Below are 13282 nucleotides of genomic sequence, written 5' to 3'. Positions count from 1 at the left end.
GCAAACACATCCAACCGTTTCACAGAGCACGAGGCTGAGGCCAGCATCAGCAGACAGTGTAGCAGTTAACTCTTCGCTGCCTCCACAGGGACAAATGATACCGACTGTATGGCACAGGGAGTTTAAAATCTCAGGGTTTATTGGAGAACCTGGCCAAAGAGACAGATTAACCTTTTCGAGTCTGGCACGCCAAATTGAAAGTGGACTGAACAAGAGTTACCCAGAACAAGAGATAGTTGATTCAGTGATTCGAGCCATTACACCAGGCCTTCAATTACGTAGCTACTTAGAAGGGAAAACTGGCTTGACCTTACCAATGTTGAGACGAATTCTTCGGTCCCATTACCAAGAGAAAAATGCCACCGAATTGTACAAGCAACTTACTGCAGAATCACAACGTGCAAAAGAAACACCCCAAAGTTTCCTCATACGTGTGCTTGACTTGAGGCAGAAAATTCTCTTTGCGTCACAAGAAGACGAGTCGGGGTTGAAATATGACACAGCACTCGTGCAGAATATGTTTCTTCACACTGTGTTAACAGGTCTACAAAACGACAGTATCCAGAGTGATCTCCAACCATACCTGACAGACACCACAGTCACAGATGAGACACTGCTGGAAAAGTTGAATGTTGCATGCTCCCACGAGGCTGAGAGACAGAGTAAACGGAAAACTGAACGCAGCGCCACTGTGAATGTTACTCAGTTAAGTGAACCAACTCTGCATTTAAAAAGCAAACAAAAACAGCCAAAATCTGATTTGATGTCACAGTTGAAAAGTTTAAGTGAAGAAGTTAAGCAGATCAAGGAATCGATGCAGCAACCCTCACCTCTGCCGCAACAGTGCTGCACTGTCAACAATGATGTCTCAACTTTAAGAACAACCCATCAATCCATCGCAGAGGAGAATCAGGTGCCGCAGAGCCAGGCCTGGAGGCAGAGTCAAAATGGAGGTGAGCAACAACAACAGTACCCATTTCAAGTTTCTCATTTCATACCACAACCATATCAACGGCGGATGAGTCCGATGCCAGTGCAGTATTTCCAGCCAACTCATTCATCTCAGTATGCAGCTCAAGGGTTCAATCCACAGCAGTTTCACGCAGAGTCACAGTCATATGTTGCAACGCCACAATCACAGTCTTTCCAGCCATACCGGCAGTCACGCCCCCCGAGGCCAAGACAGTGTTTTCATTGTCAGCAAACGAGATCGATGGAACTGTGCACCCATTGTTACCGCTGTGGCAGCAATGAACATTTCCTGGCGGGTTGCAAAGAGAGAGGTACCCGAACACAGCGTAGAGTTCAGTTAAACAAGGACGGGTTACCACCGCGGGACAGGGAGTGACCCATCAAGTGAAATTGTCCCCTTCGTATCCAAAGCAGCAAGTGGAAAGAGTGGGATTGGAGCCAGACATCATCCCTTATGAGTGCAATCTAATTTCTGAGTGTCAAGTCAACAAACATTCGCCTGTGACTTCCCTGGTTGGTAAACAATGCTTAGTGACATGTTATCTGAATGGACACAAAACAGAGGCATTGTGGGACACAGGATCCCAAGTGTGCATTGTGGATCGACAGTGGAAGGATCAGTACATACCTGGAGTAAAGATACGAGAAGTTTCCGAAGCGACAGAGGCCACAGACAACTTGCATCTTGTCGCAGCCAATGGTTCCATCATGCCCTATGAAGGATGGGTAGAAATTACGTTCAACTTGGCTCCCCCTGCAAACAAAATGAAAGAATTAGTCATCCCTGTACTCGTCTTAAGAGGCCAGCAGTTGTCCAAGCCAATCATTGGTTACAATGTAATTGAGCAGGTCATGAAACAGAGTGAAGCGAGTGGGCAATGTGATGTGAGCAAAGGACTGTTGAATAAGACTGTTAGATGTGCCTTTCCAAGTTTGAGGAGAAGTAAAGTCCAAACATTCATTAACCTTGTGACAGCTGAAAGGTCAAGTGAGTATTTAGTGAAGACGTCAAGAGACCATGTGACTGTACCAAAACATGCTATCATGCAGGTCAAGTGTCAAGTAAAAGCGCCATGTATGAAGCAGGATAGTGTCATGTTGTTTGAACCATCTGTCAATCTACAGTACCCTGATGGACTGGAACCCATTGAAACACTCTTGACTCTGAAAAAGGGGAGCCGACCTGTGATCCAAATCAGTGTCCAGAATGTGACGGAACACGATATCCTTCTGGTAGGAAAGACTGAATTTGGGACGGTACAAACAATAAAGTCAGTGTTACCAGCGACAGCGTCATCTGGTGTAACAACAGCCAGTGTTAATGAAAGTGCGAAGCCAACAAGTGAGTGTGAGAATAATGGTGAAGGTGTGTGGGACCCACCTGTGGACGTCAGTTATTTGTCTCTGGAGCAGCAACAGAAAGTCAGGCAAATGCTGCGAGAGGAGTGTCATTCGTTCTCAAAATTAGATGAGGACATCGGGTGTGTCAAAGACCTAAAATTGAGCATCAGTGTAACGGATCAGACACCTGTTGTGCGAATGTATACATCTGTTCCAAAACCACTGTACCAAAAAATGAAAGACTATCTTCATGATTTGATCGCCCAGGGGTGGATTGAAAAATCTCATTCGCCTTATTCATCTCCAATTGTATGTGTCAGGAAAAAAGATGGCAGCCTGAGGTTGTGTATTGATTACAGGGACCTCAACCGGAAAACAGTGCCTGACCGACAACCGATTCCCAGAGTACAGGACATACTGGATGGCTTGGGAGGAAATAGGTGTTTCTCTTTACTGGACCAAGGAAAGGCATACCATCAAGGTTTTATGACACCAGCAAGTAGACCGTTGACGGCCTTTTGTACACCGTGGGGGTTATATGAATGGGTCCGTATTCCCTTCGGGCTCATGAATGCTCCGGCTGCATTCCAGCAGTTCATGGAAGAATGTCTGGAAGGGCTACGAGATGACATTTGTGTACCTTACCTCGACGACATCTTAGTCTTCACTAAATCCTTTGACAAGCACGTTGAGGCGGTAAGAAAAGTCTTACAGCGGCTGCGGTCACATGGGGTGAAATTGAAGCCAAAAAAATGCGAGTTGTTCAAAGATGAGGTCCGCTACTTGGGAAGGATAGTTTCAAAAGAAGGGAGCAAGATGGATCCAGCAGATACTGTAGCAGTGACAGCCCTGAAGGAAAAGAGACCCACCACAGTTGGAGAATTGAGGAAGGTTTTAGGCTTGTTAAGTTACTACCGGCCTTACATTAAAGACTTCTCGAGGATTGCTTTCCCCCTGTATGGCCTGCTGAAAAGTGATAATAACAAGGTACAAACGAAAGGTAAAGGGAAAAGAGGGACTTACCTCAAAAGTCATGTGGTTCCATCAAGTCAGTTGGTTGAATGGACGGAGGAACATCAGGAAACACTCGAAAAACTGATTGATTGTCTAGTTAAGCCGCCTGTGCTGGGGTTCCCAGACTTTACAAAGCCGTTTGTACTGCACACCGATGCGTCAAATCAGGGACTGGGAGCTGTCCTGTATCAACACCAGGAAGAAAAATTAAGAGTGATTGCTTATGGATCGAGGACATTAACGACAGCAGAACAGATTTACCATTTGCACAGTGGTAAATTGGAGTTCTTGGCTCTCAAATGGGCCATCACTGAAAAATTCAGAGATTATCTTTACTATGCGCCCACATTTACAGCGTACAGTGACAATAATCCCCTCACCTACGTTTTGACGTCTGCCAAGTTGAACGCAACGGGATGCCGATGGGTCGCAGAGCTTGCTGATTTCCACTTCACTATCCGGTATCGGCCTGGAAAGGAAAACATTGATGCTGATGCATTATCCAGGTTGACAACACTCTCAGAAAAAAATGTCCCCGAATACACAGAGGAGCTTTCATCTGATTCAATAGGAGCCATGATACAGGCGGTGGAAGTCCAGTCTGAATCAGGGATACCATGGTCCTTTGCTATAGCTTGCCAGAGTTCACCAACATCTGCAGAGACCAGTACAACATCAGCAGGACCCCTTTCAAAAGAAGAGATCAGAAGAGCTCAGAGGGAAGACAACGATATAGAGTTGGTAATTCATCACTTACAATCAGGAGTAAAGCCTTCTTTTAAGCAGTGGAGGTCTGCGGGTTCAGCAGCGAAAAGTTTGATGAGAGGGTGGGATAAGTTGATGCTGGATGAGGATGGCATTCTGCAAAGAAAAACAGCACAGAGAACTCAGCTTGTATTGCCAACGGGATTCAGGAAAATTGCACTGGAGGAAATGCATGACAAAATGGACCACAAGTTTAATGAGAGACCGCTTCTTTTGGCCCCACATGCAGCGTGACATTGAGCATTATGTGTTGAGGACCTGCTCCTGCATTAAGCAAAAGAAACCGTGCAGAGAAATAAGAGCACCCCTGAAACCCATCACGGTGACTTGCCCCTTCGAACTTGTGTCAGTGGACTTCCTTCACTTAGAAAAATGCAGAGGAGGATATGAATATATACTTGTCATCGTCGATCATTTCACACGATTCGCACAGGCATATGCGACAACGTCAAAATCTGGCAAGACTGTGGCAGACAGACTCTTTAACGATTTCGCCCTCAAGTTTGGATTTCCGTTGAGAATACACCATGATCAGGGGGGAGAATTTGAAAATCAGCTGTTTGGACAATTGCAAAAGTATAGTGGGATCACTGGTTCACTGGAACTACTCCCTATCACCCCCAAGGAAACGGGCAAGTTGAGAGATTTAATCGGACGTTGTTGCAAATGTTGAAAACTCTCACTGAAAAACAGAAATCAAGTTGGAAAGACTCATTGAACAAGCTGATCTATGCCTACAATTGCACAAAAAGTGAAGTGACTGGTTTCTCCCCGTTTCACCTCTTGTTTGGTCGTTCCCCGAGACTGCCCATTGATGTTCTCTTCGGGCTTAATGCAGACAGCCTGCCCACAAACAAAAGTGAGTACCTGGAGACTTGGAAACAAGGGATGCAAGAAGCACAAGAGATCGCTAGAAAACATGCAAAAAAGGCAAGCGAGCGTAATAAAAGAAATTATGATCAAAAAGTGAGATACACAGACCTTGACTCAGGAAGTCGAGTCCTTGTAAGAAATCTGACTCCGAGGGGAGGACCAGGAAAACTTCGGAACTATTGGGAAGAGCAAGTTCATGTTTTTGTACGCCGAGTTGCTGAGGATGTGCCGATTTATGAGATAAAGCCTGAGCGAGGAAAGGGGAGGTCACGAGTATTCCACCGAAACTTGTTGAAGCCATGTGATTACTTAGCTCTTGAAGTCGATCCAACGCCGAAACCCAAATCACAGAGGAGACAGCCACAGGGAAACTCCAGCATACCTGTAAACCGAATGGAAGAAAGTGAGTTGGAAAGTGAAAGTGACTCTGAGTATTATATACCAGTTGAGCCTTGCCAAGTGAGAAACCAACCTAGTGGTTATGATCAGAGACGAGAGGAAGCACTAATACAGTTTTCACTTCCTGAGTTACCTGCTCATCAGAGTGCATCACATAGTTCTCCACTGAATCGGCTTGAACTAGGACCGTTACCTACAGTTGAAGTGGAACAAGATGTTCCCACACCTGTTCATGTACCTGTGAAAGAGAACAGATTTGAACTGCTTGGAAGACAAATTGAAAATGAGTCAGCGAGTGCACATGAAAACTTACCTGCGAAAGAACCAGAGGAAGTTGAGTCAAGTGACAGACCTGTTGAGGTGCAAAGAGAATACCAGTACTTAGGGAGGCAACGACGTCCACCAAAGAAGTTCACCTATGATAGTTTAGGGACTCCTACCTGTTACAAAGTGCAAGTAACTGGTTCTGGATATGATCCACACTTTCCTAAAATGTGGACACCTACATTTACGCCTTGGGTGCCAACAGTGTTTCCCTACCCAAGACCACCATCTGTGTATTAAACGTGAACTGAAACTGAAACAGAGATTGAGAGCACACACTAATTGTTCTTTTCAACTAGTACACACACTAATTGTTCATATGGACTGTGAAAGAACTTTTAAAAAAACAAAGAACTGTTGCACACATATGCACGTACACATAAATAGGACTGTTTCTAGGCCAAAGGGACGTGGACTGTTTTGCAAGGCCTATATAAAAACATTGAGTGAACACTTTGAAAAATTGTTTTGAAACATTCTTGCACAGACTTTGAATCATAATTTTTTGCAATTTTCTACATGGCATTCGGCCATGTATTTTTGTGCACTGAAATGGACTTTTGTGTTTTTTTTCCTTATGGACACTGGATGAAATCCCTGTACTTGAAATTATTTTGAGATGGGGTACGATCTATTACATTTGAGTACAAAAAGACTTAATCGGTTGACAAGGATTATTTACAAATGTGAACTAAAAGTGTCATTATAGAGGAAACGTGATGTGAAAAAAAAGATGTTATATGTGATGGGTATGAATAGAAATAGGAATTTATTAGGGCATTGGTAGATGTCGGGACGACATCTTATCCTGTGGGAGAGTGTGTGATATAGTGATTTTTATGTTTATTAATTTTTTCAAATGCATTATAGAATCGTTCAATGTTATTTTCAAATGCATTATAAAATTGCTTATTGTTATTTTCTTGATATTGCTAATATTTTTTGAATGGCTATTTGTGCTTTAGGTAAACGAAATGAGTAAGAGCGTTATGTGCATTAATCCATTTAATTATTTTCATTTGGCATACCAGCGTGATGACGTCATCGCACACTTCGGTATGTGGCGCGCGCCCGTGATACGCTCCATTCAGATTCATTAAACTGTTAAAGAAGCAATCACTGCAGCGCTCTCTTTTATTTTATTCTCTATTCTTCTTTAACCTTTTTTTGTACTTCTTCTTCAGGTAACTTAAACACTTCGATCTTAAGTAGTAACACTGTTTAATGCAATACTGATGAGTTGTACGGATTGAAAGCAGGTTATTTTAGTGTAGTGATAGTGTGTCATGTGTTAGCATTTCTGAGCACAAGGTTATCATGGATGCCTCGCGATTAGCGTGTTAGCCCGCTATATACGAGAGAGAGAGAGTCATTTATGTCAAAATTGTTTGAATATAAGAGTTTATTAAGTTGTTTGTTTTATGAGTTATCTGAAACTTGCATTTGGGGTAATTAACTCCTTCATGTCTGTGAATTGAGTTAGGCTATGCATTTCAATAGTTTTTTCATCAATCTTGTAAGTGACGTTATTGTAGAAAGTACATTGGACAATGGAGTGAACATTGGTCAGACATGAGCATGTAATATATCTCAGCTGCATTATTGTCATCAATTTCATACTGTCATTTCTGAAAATGTGTTTTCTCTTTCTCTTTATAACAAGTGTCACTGTGTCAGTTGTGTCTCTAGTGTGATGAGACATGCAGTTACTTATATTCACAGCTAGTCATTACTTTGTAAGAAAAGTGTTAATATGCACTGATAATGTAATGTACTGAGCATCTGTTATACATGTATGTTTTATTATTACCATTCAGATTCATTAAACTGTTAAAGAAGCAATCACTGCAGCGCTCTCTTTTATTTTATTCTTTATTCTTCTTTAACCTTTTTGTACTTCTTCTTCAGAGGTACTACATATTCAGGATCTGAGAATTAATTGAGACCTTTAAAACTGCTGGCAAACAAAGGATATTTACTTGACAGCATCACAGTCAGTAGAATCCCCATTGTTTTATGATATTTGAATGAATTTCATTTAAATTATCTATATACCAAACAGGCAGATGAGGAAAATTAAAGAATTGTTTACTTATAATACTCTCATAATTCTTTATGATGTACTCGTGCTTTCTTTCCTTTATTATATTTTGTATCTCCAAGAAGGGTTTGGGGTCCTGAAGAACACAACAGTGATTCATCATTTAATTATGATTTGACAAATGCTGTTGCCTCCCGATTCCTAGCGCCTCCTTCTTTTCAATTCACAGCACTGTCAAACTGTCACGCACACTCTCCTGGGATTAATTCATGCTGTCTGTCTTTGCGAGCCTGCTGGCGCTCCTGGGGCGGCGGGTGCATTGACACTGTCAATGAACGCAGCAGCTGACACTTCCACAAGAGCCACACACATTTCCACTCCCCCCACCTCTCATTGCTTTCGCCCTAACCTTACTATCATCAAAAATTACTGCCACACACATAGACACATACAAAAAAAGAAGCTTATGCAAACAAAAACAAACACGAACTGACATGCTTGAGGAAGAGCTTCATATATGAAACCAAACACCCTGAGAGCTACATACACAAACATGAATGCATAGCCAAAAATGTCTCTTTAAATCCATACAACACATACTTTGTGTAATCATTCTGTGTTTGTTTAACACTAAGATAATACAATTTGATTTCACAGGAAAATTTTACTATTTTATGAGGTTGCCATTTTGTACAAATTTGTATGATGGGAATTATAGGGATTTTAGAAAACAAGTAAGAATGAAGGTCCACCCCTAAACATCTATCACTTCGGCATAAGCAGATCGTACAAAAAAATACAGTATGAATGAGATCATACAAATTCATATAATTTAAAGGTGCTTAAAAGGTTCTTCACAGCGATTCCAGAGAAGAACCATTTTTGGTTCCACAAAGAACCATTTAGTCAAAGATTCTTTAAAGAACCATCTCTTTCTTAGGTTCTTCAGATGTTAAAGGTTCATGGAACCATTTAGACAAAAAGGTTCCTCTATGGCATTGTGTAGCACCTTTATATTAATTTCTTCTTTCAGACGAATCCAGTCAGAGTTATATAAAAAAAATTATCCTTGCTCTTTCAAGCTTTATAATGGCAGTATGCTGACTTTTTTTTTCAACAGTCCAAAAGTAGTCAAATAAAGCACATGCATCCATAATAAAATATGCCTCGTAACTCCAACGGACAGCTCCAGAGCTATGTGAGGCACATTTTATACAAAATACAAAAAGTATTTTACCTTTAAAGTATTCTACCTAAAAAGAAGTATTTCTGCAATTCATTTTTATTAGTTTCATGAATTCACTTTACTAGTATTTAGTACTATTTAAATATGAAAATGATGTCCAGCCAATAGCTACACTCTAAAAAATGTTGGGTTATTTTTTCAACCCAAATGCTGAGTTGAGACCGCTGGGTAGGACGTTGGGTTGTTTTTATATGATAGCGAACATGTCTGTCCAGAAGAAAATATTGGTCTCCCAGACCTGCAATGGAGGACAAAAATTAAGAGAATATTAAATATATTTATTTGTGTTTCAAAAATTAGCAGAGTTTGTATGGGTCTGTAACAACTTGCGGGAGAGTAAATTATGACCATTTTCTTTTCTTGGTGAACTAACCTTTTGAAGAGCAGCCCTCCACGTTCATGAATATTTGTGAGGTATGTGAATGTCATGTCTGTTTTTATGTTTCAGTAAAGAAGTAGTTTTTCTGAAAGCAATATATTTATTTAAACAATATTACATGCCCTCACACTAGTGCTGCCATTATAGCATTCTAGAGCGCTGTGGTAGACATTAAACAACCACACAAATTGTTGAAATTATAAAAAAGACTATTTACCTATCCTTGCTGATTACACCTCTATCTGAAAATGGATAGAGTTTCATTAAATGTTGTTGTTTTTTTTTTCAAATGTTTTTCTCTTTTTAGCCCACTGATGAAGAACAGGCGGTGACTGGGATAAATGCTGGTCAAAGAAGAGAATGTCCTTTCCCCCAAACTGATGCAGCAGTGGTTTTAAAGGAGGACACTGCCCTGGATGATGTAGAAGATGTCACATGATGTACTGATGAGGCTTCTTCATGACTACATCAAGTACGCTAAAGAGATCATGAAAATTGACAGTGATGCATGATCTGTATTCATGGACTATGAAACAAACTGTAAGTGTATAATTTGTAAAAAAAAATTATTTCACACACATGCGTCTGTTAAATGTTATAATATCAGTGTTAATGTTGTGGTTTATTTGTGTACTGCCATGCCAGAATAGCTTGTACAGAACTTAACTAATTGTACAATTATGGTATAATAGTGTTTTTGTATCTTTTTATACAATATATAAAATTTACCAAAAAAGTCTAATTTGATCTTAAAAATTGGATTAAATAAATGTTCAATGATTTATTTATAAACTCTGTAGCTGTTAATGACATACTTTTCTGCATTTCTTCTTACATGCATATTACTTTTTGACACTTTTCTCGTTTTTAATAATATTTTAATAGTTATTCTTTGTGTGTATTTGGTTTCATTTTAGCCTAGCAAAGTAGTAATTTCAAACCATACAAAAGCAACCCAGCATGCTGGGTTAAACAGAATTAGTTTGTCCCTTTTTGGCCCAGTGCCGGGTTGCCCAAATAACCCAAATTGGGTTGTTTTCAGAAAAAAATTTAGAATGTAATTTTATCAATTTAAAGGAAAGTTGGTAGGAAAACAACTGCATATTTGCAGATTTTTGTAGAAAGTGTTCTTAAACATCAATCTTAACACAAAGGCTGTTTTCTTAAACTGTTTTAAGTTATTTAACACTCCTGCAAGAGATTGCCGATGTAATGCAGATGTTGCAGACGTTGGCCATATAAGATGTTTGTCCTGAGGCCAAAGTGATGGGCCAATAACATTGGCTCTGTGTAACTACGATGGTTAAAGCTTACACACATTTTCAAAATGTTGCCTCTTTTTTTCACAACTTTATACACAATTCCAAGAATTTCAAATCTCTGACCTGAACCTGGTGATAATTAAAGATTCAATGTCTTTACAGTTCTTGAAACTTGAAGGATCCCCCTATAGTCCTTTTGTCACTTCAACCCTCTAATCACATTTCCACCATGGTTTACCAACCCCTTAACCCATTCCCACCATCACCAGCCCCATAGTACAACACAATGGCAACAAGTAGGCTAGTTTAGATTTAGAAATTTGTGGCATCAAATCTTTGAAAGTCAGGGGCATAGAATGGGGGTGGGGGGATGGGGGGGGGCATGTCCCAATACCAAACTGTCCCTAGTAATAATTTTGATCAAACAATTAAATATATGTATGCTTATATTATTTTGTAATTTTGGAGTCATCTGAAATGTATTACCATTGATATTACCTAAGAAGTTAAAGAAAATACATTAGAAAACTGAACGCTAGGACACATATTTACAGTTTTTCTCGATTGCTTAAACACTTTTCTTAAAACTATGCCTCGTATTCTCAAAACTATAAACACAAATCCATAACGTCTCACCCAGTTTCCCAAACAACCTATTTTTAGGTCAAAATGAAGATCTACATTCAAAACCATTCACTCTTGCTGGAAAACCAAACTTTGCCCTCAGACAGGACACACAAGCCCTCAAAATCACACACACTACAACATAGTCTAACACACTGGTGCAATAAATTCAAAACAACATTTCCAAAACTGGTAAGTTATGTTACTTGTGGTTCCCCTCCTCACAAACCTTTTCACATGATGAACAAAAGACACAACCAATGGATACATTGGAACATTTTTATTCATTCATGTACTACACAGTACAAAAAAAAAAAAAAGATTATTCCGCCTCAGCCTCCCGTCTTTGGTCTGGGTCAGGCCAGAGAATCTCATCCACATCACAGGCTATATTAGCCCTTGCCAGGCAGCGGGGGTAAAATCCTCTTGCATGCCTGATCCACCTCTGGCACGCATCTACTGACACATCTTGGCAGGCTTCTTCCATGGCCAAGACGAGGTGAACACGCATGTAATGTTCTCGATCATACACTTTCCACCGCCATGCTGAAAAAAACTCCTCTATTGGGTTTAGAAAGGGAGAGTATGCAGGCAGAAAGATGTTTGAAAATCTCGGGTTATTGGTAAACCAGTCTCGAACCAGAGCAGCGCGATGGAAGCTGACGTTATCCCAAACAACAACGTAGTGAGGGTGCTCTGGTTGTGCTGGTTCCCTGTGGTCCAACTGGAACATATGCTCTCTTAGACCGTCAAGGAAAGCAAAGGGGAGCATAGTGTTATAGGGTCCTAAAATGGCATGGCGGTGGAGTACCCCTCGTTGGCTGATGGCTGCGCACATAGTGACATTCCCTCCGCGCTGACCAGGGACATTTACAATAGCCCGATGGCCAATTATGTTCCTCCCCCTTCTCCTTCTTTTGGTCAGGTTGAAACCAGCCTCATCTACAAAGATAATTTCATGGGGAACAGGCCAGCCTTCAATCTCAAAGATTCTCTGCAAAACACATGAAACACAGTAGACTAAATCACTATGCTGAAGCACAGTTCAAGAGGGCACAAATGGCAGCATAAACTGCTATACTCTGATGGTACACAATACTTCATGCGATATCAAAATTCATACCTGAACATATTCCACTCGTTGGTCTTTCACTCTGTCAGAGTTTCGTTCAAAAGGGACGCGGTATACCTGTTTCATCCGGAACTGGTGCTTTCGGAGGATGCGGTCAATTGTGGAGAGGCTGATGGCATTTATTCCTGGAAAATGATTATTATCCTTAATCAGTCTCCTTTGAATCTCTCGCAGGCGGATTACATTATTGGCAATGACCATGTTTACAAGCTCCCTCTCTTGCTCCTCCGACAAAAGCCTTAGCCTGCCTCCACCAGGTGGTCGTCTCTGTGTCCTAAAAAAAAAGAAGCACTACTGTAAGCATTACTGTAACTCTCACACATCCTTTTTACAGGAAAAAATGGAAACATACTGAAACTATCTGTATGCGAGGCAATTTGATGCATTTCTTTATTACAGTAGTACATATTACATAGTGCAACAGTAGATGTGATGTCAAAGCACAGAGTACAGCACAAGTTACTGTACAGAGCAGTCTTACTGTAAGTACACCTACCTGTTTTCCTCCCTGAAAGTTCTGATGATCGAGGCAACGGTCAGCCCAGCCTCGAGAGGACGACGGACGAGAGAGGACCAGGCCTGGACTTTATTTTGTGTTTTTATTTGTGCGCGTCAAAAAAAACAAACCGTAATCTTCGGGAATAAGGAGGCGGGAACCGACAGACAATCAAAATGAAAGCTTTAATAATCAAAATAAAGACAAAACAGCGCGTCAGCCCCTCACGGATTACTGACACGCACAAATGAGAACCAAATACAAAAAAGTCCAGGCCTGGTCCTCTCTCGTCCGTCACTGTCGTCGCTTCGGTTTTATATCCCTCCATCTCCTCCGTGGGACTCGAGACCGGCGAGTGTCGCAGGTGTCGCTCATCTCCAATCACTCCACCGGCCTCGCTCCTGTTCCCACGTC

The 13282-nt window shown here is 41.0% G+C and overlaps 1 protein-coding gene across 1 annotated transcript; it reads right to left on the bottom strand.

Annotated features, from left to right (window-relative positions):
- Window positions 1-11562: 11562 nt before the first annotated feature.
- LOC132143285 (uncharacterized) lies at window positions 11563-12589 on the bottom strand. The gene is made up of 2 exons (XM_059553403.1): window positions 12364-12589; window positions 11563-12234 (listed from the first exon to the last, which is right to left on the bottom strand). The coding sequence occupies exons 1-2, from the start codon at window positions 12571-12573 to the stop codon at window positions 11563-11565; spliced, it is 882 nt and encodes a 293-aa protein (XP_059409386.1). The 5' UTR covers window positions 12574-12589.
- Window positions 12590-13282: the final 693 nt, after the last annotated feature.

The sequence above is a fragment of the Carassius carassius genome, chromosome 7, assembly GCF_963082965.1.
Source record: "Carassius carassius chromosome 7, fCarCar2.1, whole genome shotgun sequence".
NCBI lineage: Eukaryota > Metazoa > Chordata > Actinopteri > Cypriniformes > Cyprinidae > Carassius > Carassius carassius.
The sequence above is the reverse complement of the archived record's forward strand: the minus strand, read 5'-3'. Positions and strand labels throughout refer to the sequence as shown.

Coding starts and splice junctions, on each gene's coding strand:
- LOC132143285 (XM_059553403.1), bottom strand. CDS start 12,573: ATGGTCATTGCCAATAATGTAATCCGCCTGCGAGAGATTCAAAGGAGA. Junction 12,235..12,363: donor AACGAGTGGAATATGTTCAG/GTATGAATTTTG, acceptor TGTGTTTTGCAG/AGAATCTTTGAGATTGAAGG.